Genomic DNA, 23,409 nt, shown 5'->3' with positions numbered 1-23,409 from the left:
TTTCCTCGTACACAGTCAGTAATTGAGCGAGTTTATACAAACAAATTTCCAAATTCGATTTCATCGAGAAGAAACAAATATATTTCATGCTCTCGATTTGTTCTTTTCCGTAGAATCTTGCTGCTGATTACACTACATTTAGTGGCACACCTTGTATAGGAGGGACGTGTTTGAGAACAAGGAGGGGCGTGCCACGTGAAAAGGAAAATGGGACGACGTCGCCATTCGTTCCACTTTAAAAGGATCTCTCGAAATCTCAGGTAGAAAGGTGGAACTCCGAGCAGCTAGGACCGTTTTCGAAAAGCAAAGTGGCTAGAAACAGCCGTAATTCAGGGATTTGCACGCTTCCGCTTCCGAGTAACTCGCGAACACTGGCGAGGACTCGAGGCTAACTTACGCTCTGTCACCGTAAGTTCCCGACCTAGTACAACTCTGGTTTCGCTTTGCCACGATTATCAAAGATCGTATTTTACGATCCATCGAGCGTTCGCGCAAACTTCCTGTTTATTCCGAAAGAGAACGGAGAACACGCAGTTGCAAATTGAAATGGAAATTCAGCGACGAATATGTTTTTAGCAAGGAAACTAAAGGCGTCGGACTGGTGGAAGTATATCATCGACGATATTATTTCATTACGATGTTGCACGTATAAATATGTATTGAGATCACAAGGGGAACGCTTCGCCGAGAATTTAATCTTCCACGTAATAAATTAATCGATGCATAATAGGGTGCGAGATTACCGATCACGCGTTACTGATCCCGGATGCTCTACTAAACGGATGACGCGTAGTTCGTGTCCCTTCTACCTGCTATTTATACATCGGCTGCTAGTTAATAACCTTTTATAACCCAAATTTTTTTATATCTCTCGAGCGAGATCAACGCGAGCGGCGTTAATTGAAACTAATTATTTTTCTCGTCAGGGGAAGTAATTAAAAATCGACGAATTAAACGAAAGCACGATGGAAACGTTATCGGGAACAATCGCAGGACGCGCTGTTAATTGCAAAGTTTCGATCGAGTTTAACGAAAGAAATTCAATAACATTTCGAGCATAACGTTGAACAGGGCAAATGGCAATGGCAAAGCAAATGGAGACATTCCAGGGTCCAATAACCGTATCAGGGTCTTGAATACGTCTAAACTTTAGATGCAATTGCATCTTCGTGGAAACTCTGTAGACTCGTGATGGTAATACAACGGGACGATTCAACGAGGTATACGCTAAGGTACGTACGCGACAGTTAATTTGTCGAATAAAGTTCAAATACCTTTGGCGACGATGCAAGCCGGGTCACGGTGCACCTCTTTAAGGATGCATTTAGTTCTTAGATGGCTGGAGAAAACGAAGAGTTTCCTTTTTACAGGGAAACTGCGCGGAACTCGGTGAATAGATTGACCCAGATCAAAAAGAAAAATTTAAAGAAGACGAGTTCGTTGGTAAATCAACTGCGCAGTATCTATATATTTTTGTACTTCACGAAAGTTCGTTGACGTCATATTTCTTCACATACACCGTCGTTCAGAAGTATTGAGTAACTTGTTTATTTGTGCCACAAGAAATATATTTCTGTTAGAAATTAATAAGTGATTCACGAAAACAGGTTAAGCGTCGCTTCTAATTAATAATTCATCGTTAGTTTGCGTGTTATGTTAGAATTTATTTGTGCTCCTTCTTCCCCTCTTACGTTACTATTTCTATTCGTGAGAAATGAATAGAATAAAATATTTGAATAATATTATCGAGGCAATAAAGTATGTGATATTTTAAAAGGTCAATCCGATCGTTCTACCCGGCGTGATGACATTCGATATAATGTGAAAGAAGGCAACGAACTGGATGGCCTTCGAAAACGCGCTTCAGTCAAAAGACACGGCACTCGTAGCCTCGATAGTGTGAGTATTTCTCGAATTCTGAGGGTATTCCACGGGACCGAGGGTGAACACCGCGACTTGGCGCCAAGCCAAGTATTACGTCGAAGTATCCCGAGCATCCACCCCTTGAACCCTTTTTCGTTTCCTGTCCCCCTCCTATTTGTCCCGATCCACGAACAAACGCATCGCATGGTTTTTACATTCCTTTAAAGAGGAAGCGCGCTAAGGCGCTTGTCGTGGCTGAAATAACCAACAGCACAACGGATCTGTCTGTTTGTTCGTTTGTTTAGTCTATCCGGTGTTTTTTCTCAAAGTAGCTGCTGCTTTGTCGAACGTAAAGCTGATATTGTTGGCAACGTATCGATTCTTACTGCCTTAGTCTGACAATAGACGTCTCGTTCCTACCGCGACGTCACTGGCCAACCCCAAAAAGTCTTTCCTTCTAACTTGTTTGCCAGAGGATCAGATTTCTGACCCTTGCATTTGCCAAGTGAAAACGAAACGTTTCACCGGTTTATCGTCGATAATACCCTTGAAGTATCCGCAGTGATAATCTTCCCATTCTCTTCACCGATACCGTTCGATCGTATCTTTTTATCGTTGCGGAAGCACGAACGTTCGGCTTTCATGTAGGTACATGTCCCCAGTCTCGGCGAGTTAATTTCGTTTATCTGTCGATTAACGGACTTGCTGTCCGTGTGCATGTTACGAAAAGACTTATCGCGGATTTAGGGATTCGATCATGAGATCCACAGATTCGGATCCACGCCCTTTCGTTGTTCGATCGCTTTCGACGGCTTAGGTTGCGCGCACTTTGCTCGTGTATTCGTGCCGTCTGGGTGGAAAGAAAGAGGGTTACGACCTAAAGATGGCCACGGACAGGGAATCGAGAAGAAAGGACAGAACTGAATCTCGGAAAAAATTTGTCCATCGACGTCGACACCGTCCACGCTTCTCCGATTCGTTTCGATCGATTCGATCCATGAGATGAAATACTTTCAAAATGAAACTGATTCGCAACTGGTCATCCTGTAAATATCCAGCTGGGATTACGTGTATCTAGCAAACGGTGTTTCGATGAAATTACACAGATATCCAGGTAAGGGGAGTAAAGATAGTCGAAGCTCTGACCCAGCGGATTTGGCGAATCCCTGGCAAGATGAGTTTCCACGGATAAGTCTGAGCCGGTAAGTAGGACGATAGGCGGAGGCGAAATTGCCTGGTAACCTTCGACCTTACAGGGCCGTACGAATCCCGATAATTGCGAGCCTGTTATCCCTGTCAAAGAGGAGCCACCGGCTGACCCAGCTGCGCGAATCTCCGGCTGGCGGATCGATTTCACGATGTCGTGGCCGACTCGCTCGAACAAAGAGAAATATTAATCCTGTATGGCACTGATCCGGCATTCGGTTAACCGTTAACGCTTTACATCGCGTGGGTACGACACAGAAAAATGTGATAAACCGACGTACTGTACACTGATCGATTCGCAGGAATCGCGGATCGCTCGATGTTTTCATTACGAGATAAAAGATAGGAATTCGCGAATCTTGATAGAAACGAACACGCGCGTGCTTGGCGATCGGGTCAATTAGTTTAAGGCAACGAGCTATCGGCTGGTTTTCTCCGGCCGACATGTCAATTTGTCAATTTGTCCACCTTTCCGCACCTGTTGCGCCTTTATTGTACATGGGATGCCGATTACTCGGTTCCAAAGACTTTACACGTTACCAGCAGACGAATCGGAAACCTTTGTTTCCTCGTATCTTCGAAGATCGACCGAGTTCTGCAACAGCCAGCTGTAAAGGGATCAATCGATGTTCGTTAGATTCTCCGGAGAACCATTTCAGACACCGACTATCCGTTTGTTGCGAAAGCTTACGTAGCTCCTTGAACAAACCGTGGTTCATCGATTTTTACAAATTAATACTATGACCTCGATTTGCCTGAATCAATTAATTATAAAAGACTCGAGTAATCAAACGGAACGTTGTCATCTTTGTCAAACCGTAACTGCATGAAATATAATAACGTGTTGCACATTGTTACATGTACAGGTTCACAAAAATATTTCACGAATATGTTACGTATAATACGATACACGTTTTAAAATTTCATTATTACCGTAATGAGACTCGACTAGTTATGAGACTCGTTATTAGTTAAAATCTACACAAAAATTACAGGATATTTAATTAATAATCAGCAAAAATATACCTGAGGTATATTTAAAATTCACATTCATATTCTTTTGCTAGCCGATATTGTTCGGAAAATCGAAATCTTACCGTATTTTGTTTCTCTTCCAAAATTAATTAACTAGGGCCTTTTGTCCCTAGTTTCGATCAGCTTCACCTTCCACGAGGATTAACATACATTTCCATTATTACGCGAACCATGAAATGCACCTTGCAATTGGTTTTGTCTATTCTGCCGTGCGGATCGCTAATGATGCAACCTTCCAATTATCAATGAATTGCGTGTAATTGGATCAGCGGAAGAAATCCTTTATCCGTCAACAAAATGGAATCCTCCCCTCCCCGGTACTTCAACCGCGAAATAATTTGGATCGATGCAACATTAACGTCGACAGAATCCCGCGAATCGACCAGTATTCTCCGAAATACCATAACACCTAATCCTTTGACGTAATATTTGCAATTCTGTCGTTAATTATGTCTAATATGCTCACTGCTCGCTCCTCCGTTTCCACGATAAGGTGGTTATTCTTGAGGGTGAGTGTGATGATGTTCCCGTTGGCGTTTTTATTGGTATGATTCCCCGGAGGAGTGTACTCCACCGGAGTGGCGCTGGCCACGTTTACTTCCTCCATGACCTCGGTCTCGCAAATGTACCTGGGTCTGTCGAGGCCGTTCACCAGCTGAAACCAAAAGAAAAAGAAGCTGAGATATCTGCTCCCCGTAGTCTCTTCTGTGCGGTGGAACTCCATTTATCTGAACTTGTCACCGGACAAACAGTTTATGTAATTGGATTTCATATAGTAAGGGAGCGTCAATTTCCCTCCTCTTCCCTCCCACTGCCTCTTGTTTTTCGTTTACGTAATAGGTGCTTACGTTCAGACAGTTAGCTCAGTCGGACGTTAATTCCGTTCCAATAAATGAAATCTTGCCTGTAAATTCACGTAACGTTACTATTAGTATGATAGTAAATGGGATAAGTACGTTCATACTGTCAAAAAATACAATCGCGCAATTATCACAGTTGTATCATCGACGAGATAAAAATTCCACTATATACGTGTCTATCGTTATGCATGTATTAAGTCAGAAATAGATTCTTTTAGGATCGATCTGTCTTTCGTTCATCGTTAAATCATATAAAGCAAGAAAACCGGTCGATCGAGTCGGTGTTTTCCACGAACACGTAATCGCGTGGGAGTACGGTTGCAAAGTAGCAAGGTTCACGGCCCGTGCTTCAGTCAGAGTCCGATTAAAAGTTTTTAATCTGAGAATTTACAGCGGCGCGAGCTTGACGCTGCGCGGTTAGCTAATTCGCCGAATCTACGCTGGATTTACGAGCTTTGCTCGGCTAAGCAACCCGTTGCTCGAGGCGTTAATCCTACTTTGAAACCACGAGACTTCGATTTTCGCCATCGCGTCGCTTCTTTCCACGCTGGAGAATTTTTCTGCAGCTGGAAATGTAAAAGTGGGTCAACATCTGCGACATTCTATCGGCTTCTAGACTCGAATGTACGTTCGTCACCCTAGTTGATGGATGCATACGCATAGCCTCCGGTTTCGTCGAGCCACAATTCCCGGGCTGATCCCGAATAACGGAAGAGCAGTTATCTGTCAAGGAAATTGACAGCGAAACGGGACACCCGGGCCGCAGTTACCCCGCGTTCGTTTCCTTAGGCGTCCCTCCAAGCAGAAATTCATCACTCGCTTCCCTAACAAATCGAGAAAAGGAAGATTCATCGAGCAAAGTCTGTTCTTTTACGATTTTATTTCTATTCGACTCTAGCGAGGTGTTCGCCGAGGATAGTGGGTAATGGGCGTTGGGTGACGCGACAAGTACGACGCCCGATAAGAACAGATAACCGGAGAATGAAATATCAGAAGGCACGCGAAACATTCAACGGCTTCGTTGCAGAACTGTCGATCGCGTTATCGACGGATCAAGCTTAACGAGGAGCGCTTATCGCGAATAATCTTTCCGTAAAGGGCAAATACCATTGGAGGAGTGTCGTTTTACAAGTGAAAATTCTCTTCTTTTCTCGTCTTTACAACGTTGCACGAAACGTCTACTGTCAGCAGATTTTTTTTCATCTCTGCGACATTCTAACCGATGTAACGCAATCATTCATATTCTCTTTAGGAACAACTTCTTGTCGTCTTCGTTTTCCCATAGATTTCCATGACGACGTTTCGTCTGCTTAGAGGCATCGAGATCGTTTTATCTACCGCGATATTCCCGCGGGTTGCGACCACGCATAGAAAATGTCAGGAAACGGCGCAGCCGGCGTATCGATAAAAATTTAATATTATACTTAAACTCGACACAGGAGATGTATAGTCGCTCAAGCAAGTATTTGATCACTTATCGTTTTACGTGCATATTGTGTGTGTGTCATATAAAATATTTCGAAATCCCGCTGTATCGCATTGTTATGTGGCACGACTATCGTGCTTATGTGGGTAAAATTTGAGATGTTTCGTATAATACGTACGACATGTTCCCAAAAGATTTCGACGAATACCTTCGCGCGGAATTGTACGTGTTTCTTTTATGCTCAGAGTCTCGCGATTGATTTTCCACAAAGTGCACATACTCTGACAATTTTCCAAGAAATATTTCGATCGAAACATCCTGTTTTTCAAAAGCGGATACGCTATACTCGGTGCATCTCTCGTCCCGAGCAGTTCTTTGTCTTCAGGACGGCAGTCTTGCCAAGCGGCGTTGCAGGGTGCGACCCCATTCTCAACCCTCCCGATCGAAGGCCTGATTGGTTCATTGCCTCGTTCGCCTCTCGATGATCGTCACTGATTTAGAAAGGGTGAACGCCGGGGCACGTTCGAGGGTTCGTTAAAGGGGCGACATCGAGAGGGAAATTATTTCCGGCCTCTCAGTCCGCTCTTAACTACTCCTTTATTCCGATTACGACGCTTACGGAGACCGACTCTGTCAAGAAGATATCGCGTCTGCTTGGTATCTTTCTTCTAAACGAATTACCATTTTGGTTCCAACGAAACAGAAATACTTTCTGTCGTTAGGAGTGCTCGACAGAAACACGAAAGAAGCTGAGAAAGAAGAGGTTGGAAGAGGATTGCAACTAATTAACCCTTTCACCATCGATGTCGTGTACGCAATTACTCGGTGCTTTAAGACGTTATTGATTAATCAAACGATAAACGTGATCGAAGAGCACAGGAAACGAACGTAAACATTTTTGTAGACTTTTCCGACGTCGGTATCGTCCGATGTCTAAGATGTGCTTGGTATAACCTAATTGCAAAGGAGATTTATAATCGGAAGATAAAAACTGTCTGATAAATTACCATTATTCCATCTTGAGAGGTAGCCAACCGTGAGAATTCTCAATTTCTAGAGCATCGACTCGGCTCTCCCGGAAATATTCATAGAAATCGTGTCGCACCATGGGAACACGGCGTGTACGTACGTTTGCCTGGAAATTCTTATCTCGTTCCTCTATCGTTCTTTACACAAGTCTCGCTCGGAATACATACCGATATAGTTCGTGGAACATCGCAAGGAACAACGTTCATCGATCGAGCGAATTCTCGAATTCGGGGCGAGACAACGTTCCAGAGAGTATAACCCAGTATCCACGATAGTGGTCTTTTCATTTAAATAATTGGTAGATCGAGTGTACCGCAGTCCAAGATGAGTCTTGGTATTCAAAAGGTGCGTCGGAAGATAACACGGTGCTCGAGGTTGGAAAGCTCGACACACTCTCGAAGCGGTGTCGCGTACCTATCGGAACGAGGGCAAAGAGGATCGCGAGAAGGAGGAGGTAGATCACGATCTGCCGTGGGCCTCCGTAGAGAATCAACGCGATTTTGTAAAGATCGAAAGCACCAAGAGTGGGGAAGATTCCTCGTTACGAGCAACCGCTACCTCCCTAATTGCCTCGATGGGGAACCGGGCCATCTGTCTGGTCGACGTCCACGCAGTTAGCGTAAGAAAGTTAGCGCCTATGAGCCGGATACGCGGCGGTGATTACGAAGAAACTCCTCTTGTAAGAAAGTAGCCCGACAACCAGTAATTTACCGGAAATTTTCGCTACAATTTTATCGACACGCGTATCGATTTTTGACCATTACCCGGCCCTTATTCGCGGGAGTCGCAAGCTCCGCTGCTGGCGAATCGACTTCGGGGAACTCGACGGGAGAAGGGAACCGCTTCGAACCGGGTACGTATCATCTTAATTGCCAGCGCGTATCGGGGCTCGTGGATTAATGTGATTAAACCTGATTACACGTTTCATTCCGACAGAGCTGTTAGTTCGCAGCCGATCTTAGCTTTTCGTTTTAATTGCTATCGGATAGTTATCAACCTGAAATCCCCGGTATGCGGACGAGATACCAGTTTTATTCGTTTACCCGATTAATGGGATGGATATCCCTTTAGGGTACTGGATAATGAAATGATACGAGTATCGTAATTTCACCAGCATCCGGGCCTCTTATCTTAGACGAATACTTTCCATTTTATTCTTCTTTTACTGTCGCCTGCTCGTTCCGTTTGTCGATCATTCGTAGCTGTATTTCGCTATTGAATGTTCACGGAGCCTAAGAGTGACACAGCACCGTGGCCTCTTGCGTTTACAATAGTTCGAGCTACGTCTAATCGTAACACTTTGTATAGCAAAAAGTTTCGATCTCGTGCGTTGTTAAATGAATAACGAAAATAATAAAATTGTTGGTAAAAGATAGCTTAAAAGATAGTAAAAGATGGATCGTTAGCTCGTTACACAACGTTTGAAAACTAAAGAAACGGATTTCATTCATCGCGGATGCGATTGGTCGGATCGATAATCAGGCAGATTTACGTAACACCATATAAAATTTCGCTGCCAACTCCTCCGTCTCCGATTTAATTGCGATCAAACGATTATCGATTCGAACAGCGTTACGTTATGCGAGGATACACAGGGCTTGTTCAGCGATACCGGAATTAGATTTAAATCATAATTATGTAATAGACGTCGAGTTGTATGAAATTGCAGTAATTGTCGATCCGACGATAATTAATTCATAGCGTAAACCGAACTGTTATAAAATTGAAAATGATAAATAGATAGATAGCCTATAACGATTCGCATATTTCGCTACGATTCAACTCGTTATCCCGCGTCGTTCGCGCGTTGCTTCATCTTACGATGTTACGTCCACGTTATCTAATGTCATCGTGCCTATAACGAAAGACAACAAGGATAAAAAATCTCGATTCACGCTCGTGTACGACGTACGTTACGTGGCTCACGACGTACACAAACCTCGAATACTTTCACGCGCGTATACGAGTTCCAGACAACGACCTCGAGAAGAACTCGAGATAGAAAAGACGATAGTTCCTAGTCACGCTCGGCTTGGCTAGACACAGGCTAGACGTAGACATAGACATAAATTCCTAGAGTGGTTGGCCAAGGTTGTTTCATTCGAGTGAACGCGTGGCTTGTCTAGCAGGCTTTGAATCGCGATATCGCCGGTCAAAGGGACCGACCGTAGGAAACGGTAATCCAGAACAGCACGACGACACGTTACGATTACAATTTCAGATCGCGTCGGCCGCCTCTACAGCTGGCCGAATGAGAAACGAAACCTAGGCGCACTTCTTTGCATAACAAGACCGCTTCGGTGATCGGTCGGTTAACCGTCTAACATAAGTGGAACGTTCCGAACGTAAACGGACGAACGTTAGTCCTCGAAAAAAGAGACAGCGGATCGGTTGCATTGAATTCGCTGCGTTTAATGCGTCGCATTGAATTCGTCGCATACGTTGAAAAGGACTCGGAACGAAATCGCCGAACTTCCACAGAAATCGCGTGTCGAAGAGTTCGTCTGTTAGGATGGATTTAGTTATCGGTACCGAAAGGCAGCACTACACAGGTGTGCGTGTGCGTGTGCAGGCGCGAGTTTGAAGCGCGTGTGCGTGAACGTGCGTGGCTGCGGTTCGAGTGGCTTGTGCCAAAGGGTACTGACCCTGACCCAAGGGGCATTGCTCCTACGGTGCGTTTCTCCCGTTCCTTTTCTGTTAGATCGCTCACACCGGCGTAGCGACGGCTTAGTAACGATGTCCGGGCATCATCGGGAATCTTTTTTACATGGATGCTAAACGGCTCGCCCGACAAACTAGTCGACGCTGTGCTCTCGGCTCGATTCTCCTCGAGACCGGCAGAACGAGGAAGCGATCGACCGCCACTCCCGACCACGCTCTCCCGCGACCAGTTCGATTGGAATGCTCGCTAAATGTTGTCCGCGCCTTCTGGCGATCTTTCCGCTGGTAGAATCGAACCAATTTCAATTAACCGGACGACCGTCGGTGAATAGCGTTCCTAGAATTTTTCCTCGCTTTCTCGTAGTTATATCCTTCGTGTTTGTTTAAATGTGTTTTTCAAATATTTTCCTCCACATTGCTCCGCTTTTATAGCTCGTTTTTATAGCTCCTTCGTCAAACGCTTCTCTCGGACATTCTTTTCCAACATTTTTTAAATACTTTCGCTATACGTTTCTTTTCAACCAGACGTTGCTTATATTTTACAAACAGCACGCGAATGTCACAAAAGCGCCCGTTTTAAGTCTAAACACTCCAAAAGTATCATCTGGCGCAAGGCATTCGATATCGCAAGTTTCGATTTATGTATGTACATAAAAATATTTTACAAGTATGTATAAAATATCTGCGTACTGTACGAGTTACGCGATGGTTATCGCTGGATGTTTAGATCACTCGGATCGCAAGACGAAAATCACGTTTCCAAACATCCTCCTACGAAGATACAGCGCTGAATCGCGGAGAATGGAGTTGCATCGAATTGAGGACAAGCGATCGCGGTCTCATCCCATCTTTGTTAGAAAGTATTCGAACAAGCGAGTTAAAAGAAGAGCATAGTCCAGCGATTCGCGTTCCGATTTCTCGGTGGTCGTTCGCCTTCCCCATAAAAGGTACGGCTAAAATCACTCCCCGAGCCCCTCGTCTCGCGATTCTCTCCCTTCCAATACGTCCTGTAGACGTACCGTCAAGAAAAGGATACCACGTAGACGAGTTCTGGCCAGCCGGTGTCCCATATACCAGGCCTTTCACCTTTGCCGCGAATCGGCGAGTCGCGCGAGCCAGACTACCATCTTTCGCAGCTTGGTCCGCGTGCGATTTTTTGCCACGTATCTCGCATTGAAATTTCTCAATGGCGTCCCATTGAGACATTCGGCAAAAATGTATCATTCGTAGACAATGTACGAAAGGTTGAAAAAATCCACGTTACGCGTTCCTTTGACTCTGCAGGTTCTATAGAATCGCGAAAGAGTCATTCAATGATGCTTCCAAGAACCGAGAAATCGGTCGAAAAGGTATTCCCCGTAGACGAAAGACGAAATCTTGTCCGAATTACTCGTTCTTTTTGATTCGTCAAATTCTAAAGAATCGTGACGTTCGAGAAGTTGCAACTTATTTCGCTGCGATTTCTTTTAACGCCGCTCTCGCCAGACCACCCAAGCTATTTCGTGTTTCACGCGTATGCACGCTCTCGCGACGTTCAACAGCTCGCCAGTTCGAAGAATGAAAATAGTCGAGACAGGCATTCGACGGGTGAATGAAGTCACGCGATAAACACGATCGCGTAGGCTGTAAACATCGTGCTTTCGAGTATTCAGAAATCCTGCGGTTTCTTGTTACGCAACTACCCGATCGATCCATCGATCGTCACGGTGATTGTAGACCTGCTGCATATCGATGAACAAATTCAAGCTAAAAGGCGAATAAAAATATTTTTACACCGTTGTCAGGATGCGACGCTGCTATATGCGAGCTATTTACGATTCGACTGTCGATTTAACTATTACAGTTGCTGTACTATGTTTTATGCGAAAAATATCTATCAATAACAGATTCTACCTCAAAAAGTAAATTTACTAACTTCGATAATTAAGCGTCAGACGATGTTAGCGTGCGGTAGCTTTTTCGCGGTTCGACGTCCGTTTTAAAACACCGTACGTTGTTACGATATCTCAGGTTTTCGTTCGAATACGTCACAGGCAGACCATATACGGTCGCTCTAATTCGGCCTTGAGTCTAATCCTCGTCGTTGACCGCTGGTCACAGACCCCGACTAACGTCCGTTGCAAATGGCTCTCGTTCGGCTCGGTTAAAAAATTCGCGACGCAGCTTCGAAGCTATCGTAGACAGCCATTCGAATTCTTCTCGAATCTGGTCATTTTTTTATCATTCGTGATTACGAGAATCTTGTACGAGAAAACTTGCAAGAATTTTAATTAATCAATTGACTCGGTCTCTGTAGTGTCGCGAGCGATTCTCGTTATCTCATCGACGTCGTAAGATGATCATTTAAAAACAAAGAATACGCGAATATCGAATACTAAGTGCTCGGAGCAGTGGCAAACGAACGTTTCCTGATCGAAAGTTAGAACAAAGAATGGGAATGCTCGGAAACATATTTGTTATCAGTTAATAATGATTTCTAGGAAGCTAACATACTCTGACAAGACGCAACCCGGTCGTAATTCAAACATTGCTCATCCTCTCAACAGGGAAAACCCACTGTTTTATGAAATATGTAACGCTAAGTTAACGAATAGAATAGACGATTCAAACTGCGATGCAAAGAATATTTTATTACAACAATTCGATATAAAACCCAATCTGACAGAACGTTCGAGCGGACGACAAAAACACGATACTTAGTCTGAAAATTAAATGCGAAAATAATTCTCACGTGGAATTGCTTCGACGACGTAGTGGATTTAAAAATTACTCTTTTATGAAAGGAGCGAAATGTGACTCATCGTGTTTCCCTACCAATAGTCTTTAAATATAGTGATCTATAATCGAGCATTGTTGGGTCTATAAATAATGATGAGAGGAAAAAAAAATAAAATTTTTCACAGTAGAATCATCATTGGATTTAAAAGTATGGTAGAGAAACGATATTTTCGTTCGCATTCCAGCCTGCAGATTCTGGCAGTACGCGACGTCTATTCATAGGACAAGTGGCTTCTAACCCACGTAGACGGTCTCAAGGTTACCGATGCTAGTTCAAGGCTAAGAGATGCCAAGCGGAAGTCTGGCACTGATGTGTTAGGAATACATCAAGAATTAACGTGTCCAAAGCGTTCTTCCAGTGGATGGGAACGCATTAGACGGGTCTGGTTGGCCAGTTGCGCGGTAACATAGGTTAGTGACACTGTGAAGGTCGTGCCTAGCACAGACAGACTGGGCTGAGTCAAGCGGAGTCGAGAGGAATTGAGTCATAGATCGTGACGCGATCTAATGGCGTTTACGCCAGCCGCTTAAAAATATGCATTCGGTCAGTCGATAGTTTCGCGATTCTCGCGAAAATACCACGCGTTAACGCGTTTCCAACACGATGCTACAAGAGCCCAATGGCTTGTTTTATCAACGAATTAACAAACAATTTTGTTGTTCGAGAAATTTTTCAATTATTATTTATCTACTACGCGGTCGGTTCCAATTTCCAAGATTCGTCAAGATCAGGCTCGTGATATTAAAAGTTTCGCTTGTTTTCGTGAAAGTGACTCGACTGGAATTTTCCAACGTCCGATCAAACGCATCTACCGAGACGGTGCGGCGTGTTAATACGCTCGCTATCATTTGGGAATTTCCTCGTTTCGCGACACGTTTCTGCATGCTGCGCTAGCGACGTTCCGTTCGGAATCTTAAATACGATTCGAAAGCACCGCGTATCCCGATGCACGTTCCAGTTAATTCCATTAAAAGTTACGCAAATGCTTGACGTGTTTTGATATCCAGCTTAAAATCAGGACGCGCTATTTTATTTCAGAACGCGAGTTTGACGGTCTGGATTCGTTCAATCGCGACTTAAGTGGTTTAATTTCTTCCATGTTTGATACGGCTCAGACAATGAGTCAATTGATGCCAGAAAGAAATAGATTGAGTCACATTCATCGTGACTCACTAATTCGACCGCTAAACATAGAACTTTAATTTCGTATCGGAGTAACAATCGAACAAGGAAACTACGTGGAACCTGTCGCTGTCGTTTCGTTTGTTAATTTATTCGCTCGCCTAACCAAGTAGCTCGATTTCGTCGAGCCACGTTATCGCGTCTCGTGACTACTAGAGACTCGTTTCCAGGAAACGCGGAAACGTCGGCGTGATAAAGTTCGGTCTGGTGGTCCGCATAAACGTCGGGTTTACGAGTACGCAGACGAGACTGTGCAAGTGGCCGCAAGATTAGACGCGTCGCAAACGCGCCTCGATTGCTTAGTCTGCGAACGAGTGTTTACGTTACGCCCACGAACAGACTCGTCACGGCTCATGGCTGCCCACCGAACGTGTCTGACCATGATCGTCCACCTCCCCGATTCATCACTCTACTTTCGAATTTCTCCTCTCCTAACGCTGCTCACGACCAACGCAGCCAACACCGAACCGTTGCAAACGTTTTAACCAAATATTTTGCTTCCTGGAACGTGCATCTATAAAAATGCCGCCACCGCTACCTAGACTAAGTGTAAAGAGAAACGAACGAAAACACGCGTATGAGAAAAATCTCGAACGAGGAGAAATATTGATCGAACCTTCGAAGTTTCTCATCCTGCTAGGCGAACAAATTGCTGCGATTGTTTCAAGAATGCAGAAGTAAGTTTAAAATGTTCGTACGTTGGACGCGAAAGTTCGATATAAAAATATCTAATTTAATATTTTAAAGTTTCGCGTCGATGCAAAGATCTAAAGAGCGGAAACCTCGGGCGATTTTCCGATATCTTCGCTATAAAATAACAAGAGATGTATAGTCAAAGAGCGTAAAAGTTAGTTGGAAGATTTCACAGTTTAAACTTTCGTATACATTTCAACGCCGATACATTCAGTTTAAGATCTTAAACTTTTGTATAAATTTCGAGGCAGGAATATTAAAAATAGCGGTTTCGTGAAATTTCTAATGGAAAATGAAATATTCTTAAAAAAAAAAGAAACGCGGAGACGTTACGTTAAACTTTTCGCAAAATTCAAAGTAAATGGCGTGCAACTTTACGTAGAATAGTAGATTTTAAGAATGTAGTGGCTGGACGGTGACGCGATGTACCTCGCAAATCGCGTCTATCGCGATCGCATTAGCAGACTCCTCGAGAGTTGTCTCTCCCTTCCAGCAGTAACGTGCTAGACACTCAAGGATAAGAATCTTTATTTAACGACTAGTTTTTTACCAACACCGTTAGAGGTTACAGACGGTCACACTACTTTGGAGGACGTTTGCAATTAGAAAGAAACGATCTAACCCGTCGAGACTCCGACATCGAAGATAATCGAGCTATGTTTGCGAAGAGATTGTCGTTCGAGCGTACAAATTTGCACACGATTACGACATTTCTACTCGTTCAAATTCGCATTTTTTATTTTGAAACTTCAGAGACGAACGTTAGGGTACGTTCTAGCGGAGAAAGATTGTTAGTACAGATTAACTTTTATATCAGAGATTAGATAAACTCTGTCGTTTGCGCCACAAGATAGTGATCGAACTTTGCTTGCAACAGTCATGGATAAGTAACGAAGAAACTCGATACTTCTTTATCGGAATTTCTAATTAAAACTACGAGCGCAATATCGCCAACGGAATCGCACCGATTGTCGAAACAAATTCCAAATTATCAGCGAAAATTAATTGCGAAAGTTTATGCAATCGATGATTCGTTGAAAAATTGCATCGGCAATTAATTCTTTGAATCGCGTAACGAACGAACGTTGTATTCGTTTCGACTAATTTGTTGAATTCCGCTGCCGATTTCCTGGAAAGTTCGCATTGTTTGCGTGGATAGGATGACGGGACGTCGCGCGGCCCATGAGATTCGCTAGCGTAGTTCGTGGTAATAGACGGACAGAAAAAAGAACCAAGGCCGTCTCGGGAGGAAATAATCTTGATTGACTAGAATGAGCCGGCAGCCTTAACTTTTGCTTTCTAATGGTAGGGTCGCAGACGGTCGCTTCGAGCTAGCCTCGTTAGAACGATCAAGGATCCTTATTATTCCGGCTTAGTTGCGCAACTTTGCCGTAACGCTCGCCCGAACACCGGTTCTGACCATTACGTAAGTGTCTAAGCAAGCCTAAAAGGCTGCAAATGTGGCCCCGCAATGGCAGACCTTAAATGCCAACTGGATTCTTTAGCTAGCAACGACAAAGTAACAAAATAGCAGACGTTATTTCGCCTTTCTTTTATTCATACGTTTGCAACCCGTAGCCTCGAAAAACGGAAATCTGATGCAATTTATATCAACTGGCCGCGTTCACGTGTATTTCTTTCTTTTATCCTGGATACATTAAAAATATTTTCCACCGGTGGAAAATCCGTATTCCTTCTTCGCAGGGGATCGACTTTTCGTTATTCTCGCTGCCAATATCGAGTCTCGATCACGTTCGTTCTATCTTCGTGACGCATGAAATATGGAGGAACCATTCTTCCGCGCATTCACCGGCGTCCCGCTATTTCTTTTCATCAAACGATAAAGAGCCGTCGTTGAATATCTGAAATTGTACGGTCAACGGTACGGGCTTGATAATAAACGTCGATTAATTAATTTAACCTTCTTCTGCCGACGTATTTCGTTAACCAACACTCACAGAGCCCCGTGAATACTTTCGAGTTATTGAAAAAAGAAAAAAAGAAAAAAGAAAATATCGCCGTCTAACGAGTCTGACGGAAACGAGTCTTTTACGAATAAAGGACTCGTACGGCAGGCCAGTGAAATTGTTGCTTAACACACTTTCCAGCAGCCAAGGACGGTACAACGGTTTCCGGCCGTGCTTCAATTATTAACTGGAACTTCCTTTGTGAGACCCGCTCCATCTCGATTCCTACGTTTTTCCCCAATTTGCCGTCTTTTCGGAAATTTACGAGATCAGCCGGTATACGAAACTGAACACACAGAACGACTAGATAACGCGGAGGAACAAAAGACCGCGAGCCAGGTCTGGTTTTGAATTTTAAAACGCAGAGAAACGTCCGGCCGACCGGTTTGCAGTCAGAAATAAAGAGGTAAACAAACGGACGGAAATAACGTGCCAGGTTGTTCCCATTACCATTATTGTGAGAACGTAATTATTCATTTCGACGTTTCAAAGGCTGGCTTATCGTCGCGTGAAAATAAAATCGGCTTTGATAGACCGCAACGTTCAACTCGCGCACCATGTCCCATAGCAATCGCTTTCATCGCAGAATTTCACACAATGTTCCGATAATTTTCATATTTCTCTAAAAACTACAATTTTTGCCGCGACTCGTTTGGAATGCAAATTTGATAAAAGCAAATTCCGAATTCACTCGCTTTGCCATCTGGCGGATGCGACATTATTCGCCGAGCACGCGTCAATAACCGGTTTCGATAAGCCTCAACCATATTTCTCGCATCGTTAAAAACAATTATCTTTTTGTTTAAAAAAAAAAATATGTGTAAAAGTACAAGATACGATCATGCGACTAACGTATCAATAAACGCAAACGATATCGATGAATACCCATTTACGTTCTATAACTGTGAAATGTTCGGCCGTACAAAGGATTCTTTTTTCTTTGTTCCGACTGACTCACGAAAGTATTTGGACACTTACCATAGAAATCTTCTACGCGTTATAAAATATCTTTATTCGTATTTATGATACATTCTTAGTTTTGTACAACGCACACGATATATCGATAAAAAGTTTCTACGAACTTTCAAACGCTTTCATGAATTATCGTACGTTTTTTATCGAAACGACTCGAAAGTAGAAAATGTACCATCTTCGTGTCAATGTAAACGAATTACCAACACTCCTCCTTTCGTTGATCTTGGCCGACTTTTGCACGGTCACAGCCGGCTGTCAGTTTCGTTCTATTCCGGTTCTAAGGCGGACTCGTGTTAGAAACGCATCGATCTATTTCACGACTCCAACTTGACCAAATTATCGAGCCGTACTCGCCACGATCGAAGGACGTCTAATTTTCCTGCGGGCGTCGATCCACGCTCTTCGAGGTTGTTTTCTAATGGCGCAACGTGGTATATTCATTACCAAGGTCCGTTGAGAGACAACGACCTCGTCACGAAACGAATCAAGGTTCACCGTGACGTGTACAGAGAGCACAAATGCTTTTTTCGTTCTCGTACAAGCGCCATTATCGCCTAACCTAAATTCCACGAGATGTTGGGATGTCGCGGAACATGCCTTTGACGCGTTTCTGATCGTCAGACTTCTTATTTCCAGCAGTGACTCTCCGTATCCTGTGATACGAGCCCGTTATCTGACGAGAGAAAAATCAGGACAAACTACATAAACGAATCGTTTCGTGCCGGATTCTCTTCCTCCATGGTCTTGTCGTCTGATCTCTCGAAATGCTAGTTTAATCCTCTGGAAGCTACTGCCCGTCATTCGTCTGGCATCGTCCTGCGTTTCGTAAGGAAATTCTAGGATTAGAGACTGCGAGCAAATCCAGAAGCGAGAGAGAAAAAGAATTTCTCTGGCTCTCGTGACCGTGTGTTATTTTTGTCGCCGGTATTTCAAGCTGTCCAACGTAAATCATCTTCGCCTCTGACGTTTTCTCAAAATTTCGCATCTAAATTGAGAAGCTATCGATAATAATCAAGAGGAAAAACAACTCGCTACGAGGAAAGTTGGTGGCGAGTGGTAAGAAAGTTCGTGACAAACGCGTCTCGCCAGCCTCTGGCCACCTATTTATTATTCCATAGAAACTCCGGCGTTAAAGTTCCGAAGAAACATTGCTAACACTTAGCAAATTCGTCGATAAAATATAGCGAGTCGGACGTGAATAATTAAGCCATGACCTCATGCCAGGAATTGTCAGCGAGGATCCGGCGTGGCGCGTCTTTTTTTAGCAACGTATCAAATCGCAATCTGACTTTCTCGAGGCCCGGTTAGTAGAAAACCGGCTAGTAACTCGGATAGAGGGAACTTAGTTCTCCTTAGTGGGCCGCCATAAACCAGTCGCCCGTTATGCGAGTAAACGTTGCGCCGTATACCGTTAGTATACAGAATAGTGGTAGCACAAGCAGTCGGCCAGGTAGTGCGAGTATTATGCCCACGTCTCTCGTATAATACCCAAAAGCAATCTTCGTCGGAGAGGTCACCGAGACAAAGACCAAAGATGGCCCGTCGCGATATTCCGCCGCCAGCTTTGCACCGTCCACGCCATTATATCCTACTCCCGGATGGCGAATCTCCGATTTCTGTCCAGGGAAACCGTTGTTAACCCCCTGAATATCGTCCAACCCCTTTGACATCTTCCTTATTGTCTTCCTTATAATCGACCGCTTTCTTCTCTCCACAGAGCGAACGTCTTAAGAAAGTGGAATCTGCTTCGTATATCTGCTGTCTTATACACGCTGTCTTCTATACCTTTGTATTACGTAGATCAATCAGTAAGTAAGTTTTCTCCGCTCTTCGACTTCCGTTCTAAAAGAGCAATACATTCGCCATTGTATCCATTGCTGGTATTAGGACATTTAGAGAAAAATAAGGCAAACTCTGACGAATCGTTAGGAAATTATTAAATCTCGTTTAAAGCCTTGGAATTCGTATTATGTTCGGTGCAACGAAAATCTCGCCTACTATATACAGTGTCCCAGCAATCACGATACGGATTACAATATCTACGATACGACAGTGGCTGGAAATCATTCGTACATGAATAACGAAGCAGAGGATGCAACGTTAGAATGGCGTCGCGAAATCGGATGCAAATTCATTGAAGACGCGATTCATAAATTAGTTGCTCGTTACGGCGAACGCTTGTAGAGACTAACGAGGAACTGTGTTACGAAGACGTAATTAAATGTAAGTTCACGCGATCAATAAAACTATTTTTTCAAGAGTCAGAGTCTCTAATAATTTCACCACAGATTTATCGCGACACTTTGAAATTACCGCTAGGCGGAGAAAAGTTTCTCCACTCAATTGGCGAGATAACAAGAGTGGATAATTCTCGGCTGCGTTAAGAGAAAGAAAATTGTTGCGAGGAACTGGTGAGAGTCGGCCCGAAGGAATTTATGCGAAAACTAATGAAAAATAGAAGTACGACCAACCAGAAAAAGAGAAAACGAAAGCGTTAATCTGAGAATTGCTGTGTCAGAGACGCGGCCCGTTGCTGCATCGAAATGAGTTTTTAAATTAAATTTTCAAACATTGCCCGCTACGTTGTTCGCCTTCCGAGGAGCTTTAATTAAATGACACGGGCCGTGCCGCAGTTGCCGATACCGCGCTTGCTTTTTCCACGCTTCCTCCTCGCGTTTTTTTGTGCGTAGCGCACGGTAGCTCGAACAACAGTTGGTCCCAAAAAAACGCGGATGAACGATGGTTTACAACGGAACACGTCGAAAGATACAACGAAGCGATCGAGAAGCGAACAACGATGGTTGGAACTCGTCAAACGAAACGAATCTGGCACAATAATTTATATGCATGATAAACGAATCGAGGATAATAATAGCCTTCTCGAAAATTGAAGAAGAAACCGTCCTTTGCAGACCTTGTTACAAACCTATTTTATCAGAACTTATTACGTGTGTATGTAATTTTAAGCTTCTTTCTTTCGCTAGCGAGTAATGGACAGTATCTGTTAATTATTATCGACGATAACAATAATAACATGTAATAATAATGGTACCAATTATTATCAAAACGAACTGTAGTCATGAGTTGCCTGGACACATCCGAACGAGAACACGGGCAAACGGAATTGGCATTACCGATGAAAGCGTATTTAGACGATATATCGGTAAAAAATGGTACACTTTTCTGAGTGCAGAAATTCAACCTCTCACCGTTCTTCGATGACGCGTACCACGTCAGAAATAAAAAGTAGAAACGGTGGCGATTAAACAGTTTGTCTGTGACAGGGATCGAACCTGTCGTGTCAACTCTTCAAAAATATCTCGAACGTCCTTTTAGTCGAGTATAATTCGACAAAATATCTGTGTGGAGGACACTCCACGTTTTCGATGCGTCGCTCGATGAGTGGTGCTCATAAACGTTCAACGCCGAGATTGATATTCATCGAGAGTTCTTGAAAATGTATTAAGTTCGTTGAACATTAATCCGAGGCTAACCAAACTATCGTTTAGAAAAACATCTCGTAAATTTAAACAGCGTGCGTTTGGGCTTCGAGTTATATAGAAAATATATATCTAGAGCAAAGAATTTAGGATCGTTCGAATGATTTAATTAGACGAATCTATTTCTTGAGTGCAACGAATGCAAGCACAGCTGCGAACATTGCAAGTTTTTCTGAATTTCTGATATCCCAACAAAAAGGAAAAGATATTGATCTTTCGTAATCGTATAGCGAAATAGAATATTCTGCATCACGTTCCATACAAATAAACGACCAAATATACCACATGTTCGAAAATATCGTATCATAAAATATTATGACGCGATCAAATTGATTTTTATAAGATATAACGAAGAGACTGGCGTTTATAATTAACATATCTGGTAAAATTATTCTTTTACTTGGCCTTTATCTTCGAATACTTAAAATCCTAATCCGATAGGACGACTTCTGATGTTAATATAACTAGTGATATTTGAATTGTAATTAAATGTAATACGGTAGAACCTCGCTTACTGAAACAAAATTTTAATTACTGCCACTGAGTTAAATGAAATCCTGCCGATAGAATTCATTTATACGAATATTGGCTCGTACGAAGAAAAAATCACAATTACTTAAAAGAATATTAATACGTATCGAAGTTACATGAACTATTTATCTAAATGGTAAATGGAGATCAACTTTACCAAATGTAGTAAACAGTAAAATATATTACTGTGTTTTTTAAAAGATAATATGGGTAAATTGTAGTCTGCTGATTTCAAAAACGGTAATAAATGTTATAATTGTCAATTCGTCGCTAATATACCGTTACGAACCGGCAAAAATATCAGAATACTGACGAACGATAACGTACGTACTCGGAACATATGATCTATAAAGCGTCTGTGTCGGTACGGTAGCGAAAAAAGAGTAAGAAGGAGAAGCGTATCGTCGAACTATAATGAGCGGTGTTCACTGAATTGGCTACTAGATTTATTTTCGGGCCGCTTTTATTATAAAGGTCAAGCGAATTCGCTCACGGCGAATCGGCGAATCTCTCATTCGTGTTTTCTCGAACCTCCGCTCCGCCTCCTATAAATGTTGCATGAGTGTCCAAAGCAACTGGCATTAATAATTTAAGTCTCACGACGAAAGGAACGCGGACGCGCTCGTTTGGAACGTCGCGAGCACCGTGAATGAAGCTACTCCGGTTCGTTGGACCATCCAGAGAGTTCGGTATCCCCTCGGTTCTCGCGATTTTAGTCCGACAAATTATGTCATCCCTCTTTGTGAAACGCCCTTTCTCTCCTCTCGGTCCTGTGAACGCGCGTTAAAATAAATTTCCGCGACCCTTCGCGATACCTGGCCTCCGTTTCGTATTCCGAACGGCGCGCATGCAAATGGGCCCGATTCATTTGGGGTAATCCGCGGAACTCCAGCAGTCGAAATAAAATCGTTCCCCGACGCGATCGTGCGTAGACCTGAAAATTTTCGAGGACGAGCAGCGTCTCGTGATTAGATAACGGTTCGAAACAGAAATTCTAACGCGTGGAGAACAAAACACGCGCAAAACAGTTTGAAACTTTAATCTCGAGATCGATCGCGATGTTATCGTTTAATTTTCGCGTAGAATGAAATTCGAAATGAAACGCGCTCCTAACTTTCTCGCGTTTGAATCGGAGCTCGCGGTATGAATCTGTTGTTTCGATGAAGCCACGCGTAAAGCGCTAGTCTAAACGTCCGTGCCGGCAAAATACGTTTCGCAGTTTGGAGTCTCGGCCGGGTTGTTTGTACGACGTCGGTCACTGAAATAATATTGACATAGTACTGGCGAGTGGACAGAGACTTCCTTGTGGTTCGTAGTCGAGATAAGTTAATCTCTATCATAGTCTGGAGCGGTTCGCGAACGCATGGCAAACAAGCGGTGTTATCTCGGCGCGGCTCCTACGTCACCCGATAAACCAGACTGCGCCATTTCGCTCTAAAAACCTAAATCTGCGAACGAATAGTTCACGTGGCCCGTTACATCTACAGTTTGCTCGCGGAATGGCGGTGTCGCGCGAATCGATAACGCCGTTTCCCATTTTTCCGCCTACAAAAAGAATTTATAGCTCTATCCGTGAACGTCTGTTCGTGCGTTTTCGACGATCGAAACTGGCAAATCGCGCGTTTCAGCCTAGTCAGATTAGTCACGTAGCTGGAACGAGAGGTGACAGCAAATGGCACCGGCAATGGTAGGTAGGTACGCG

The 23,409-nt window shown here is 43.5% G+C and overlaps 1 protein-coding gene across 1 annotated transcript in view; it reads right to left on the bottom strand.

Annotated features, from left to right (window-relative positions):
- LOC100647394 overlaps nt 1-23,409 on the bottom strand; it is a 56,489-nt gene that overhangs the window by 7,768 nt on the left and 25,312 nt on the right. The window contains exon 4 of the mRNA XM_003400165.4: nt 4,571-4,759. Within this exon, the coding sequence (XP_003400213.1) occupies nt 4,571-4,759 (189 nt within the window). The remainder of the gene's footprint in view (nt 1-4,570; nt 4,760-23,409) is intronic.

This window comes from Bombus terrestris, chromosome 13, assembly GCF_910591885.1.
Source record: "Bombus terrestris chromosome 13, iyBomTerr1.2, whole genome shotgun sequence".
In the NCBI taxonomy this organism is placed as follows: Eukaryota; Metazoa; Arthropoda; class Insecta; order Hymenoptera; family Apidae; genus Bombus; species Bombus terrestris.
Note: the sequence above shows the minus strand (reverse complement) of the source record. Positions and strands in the feature narration are given on the sequence as shown.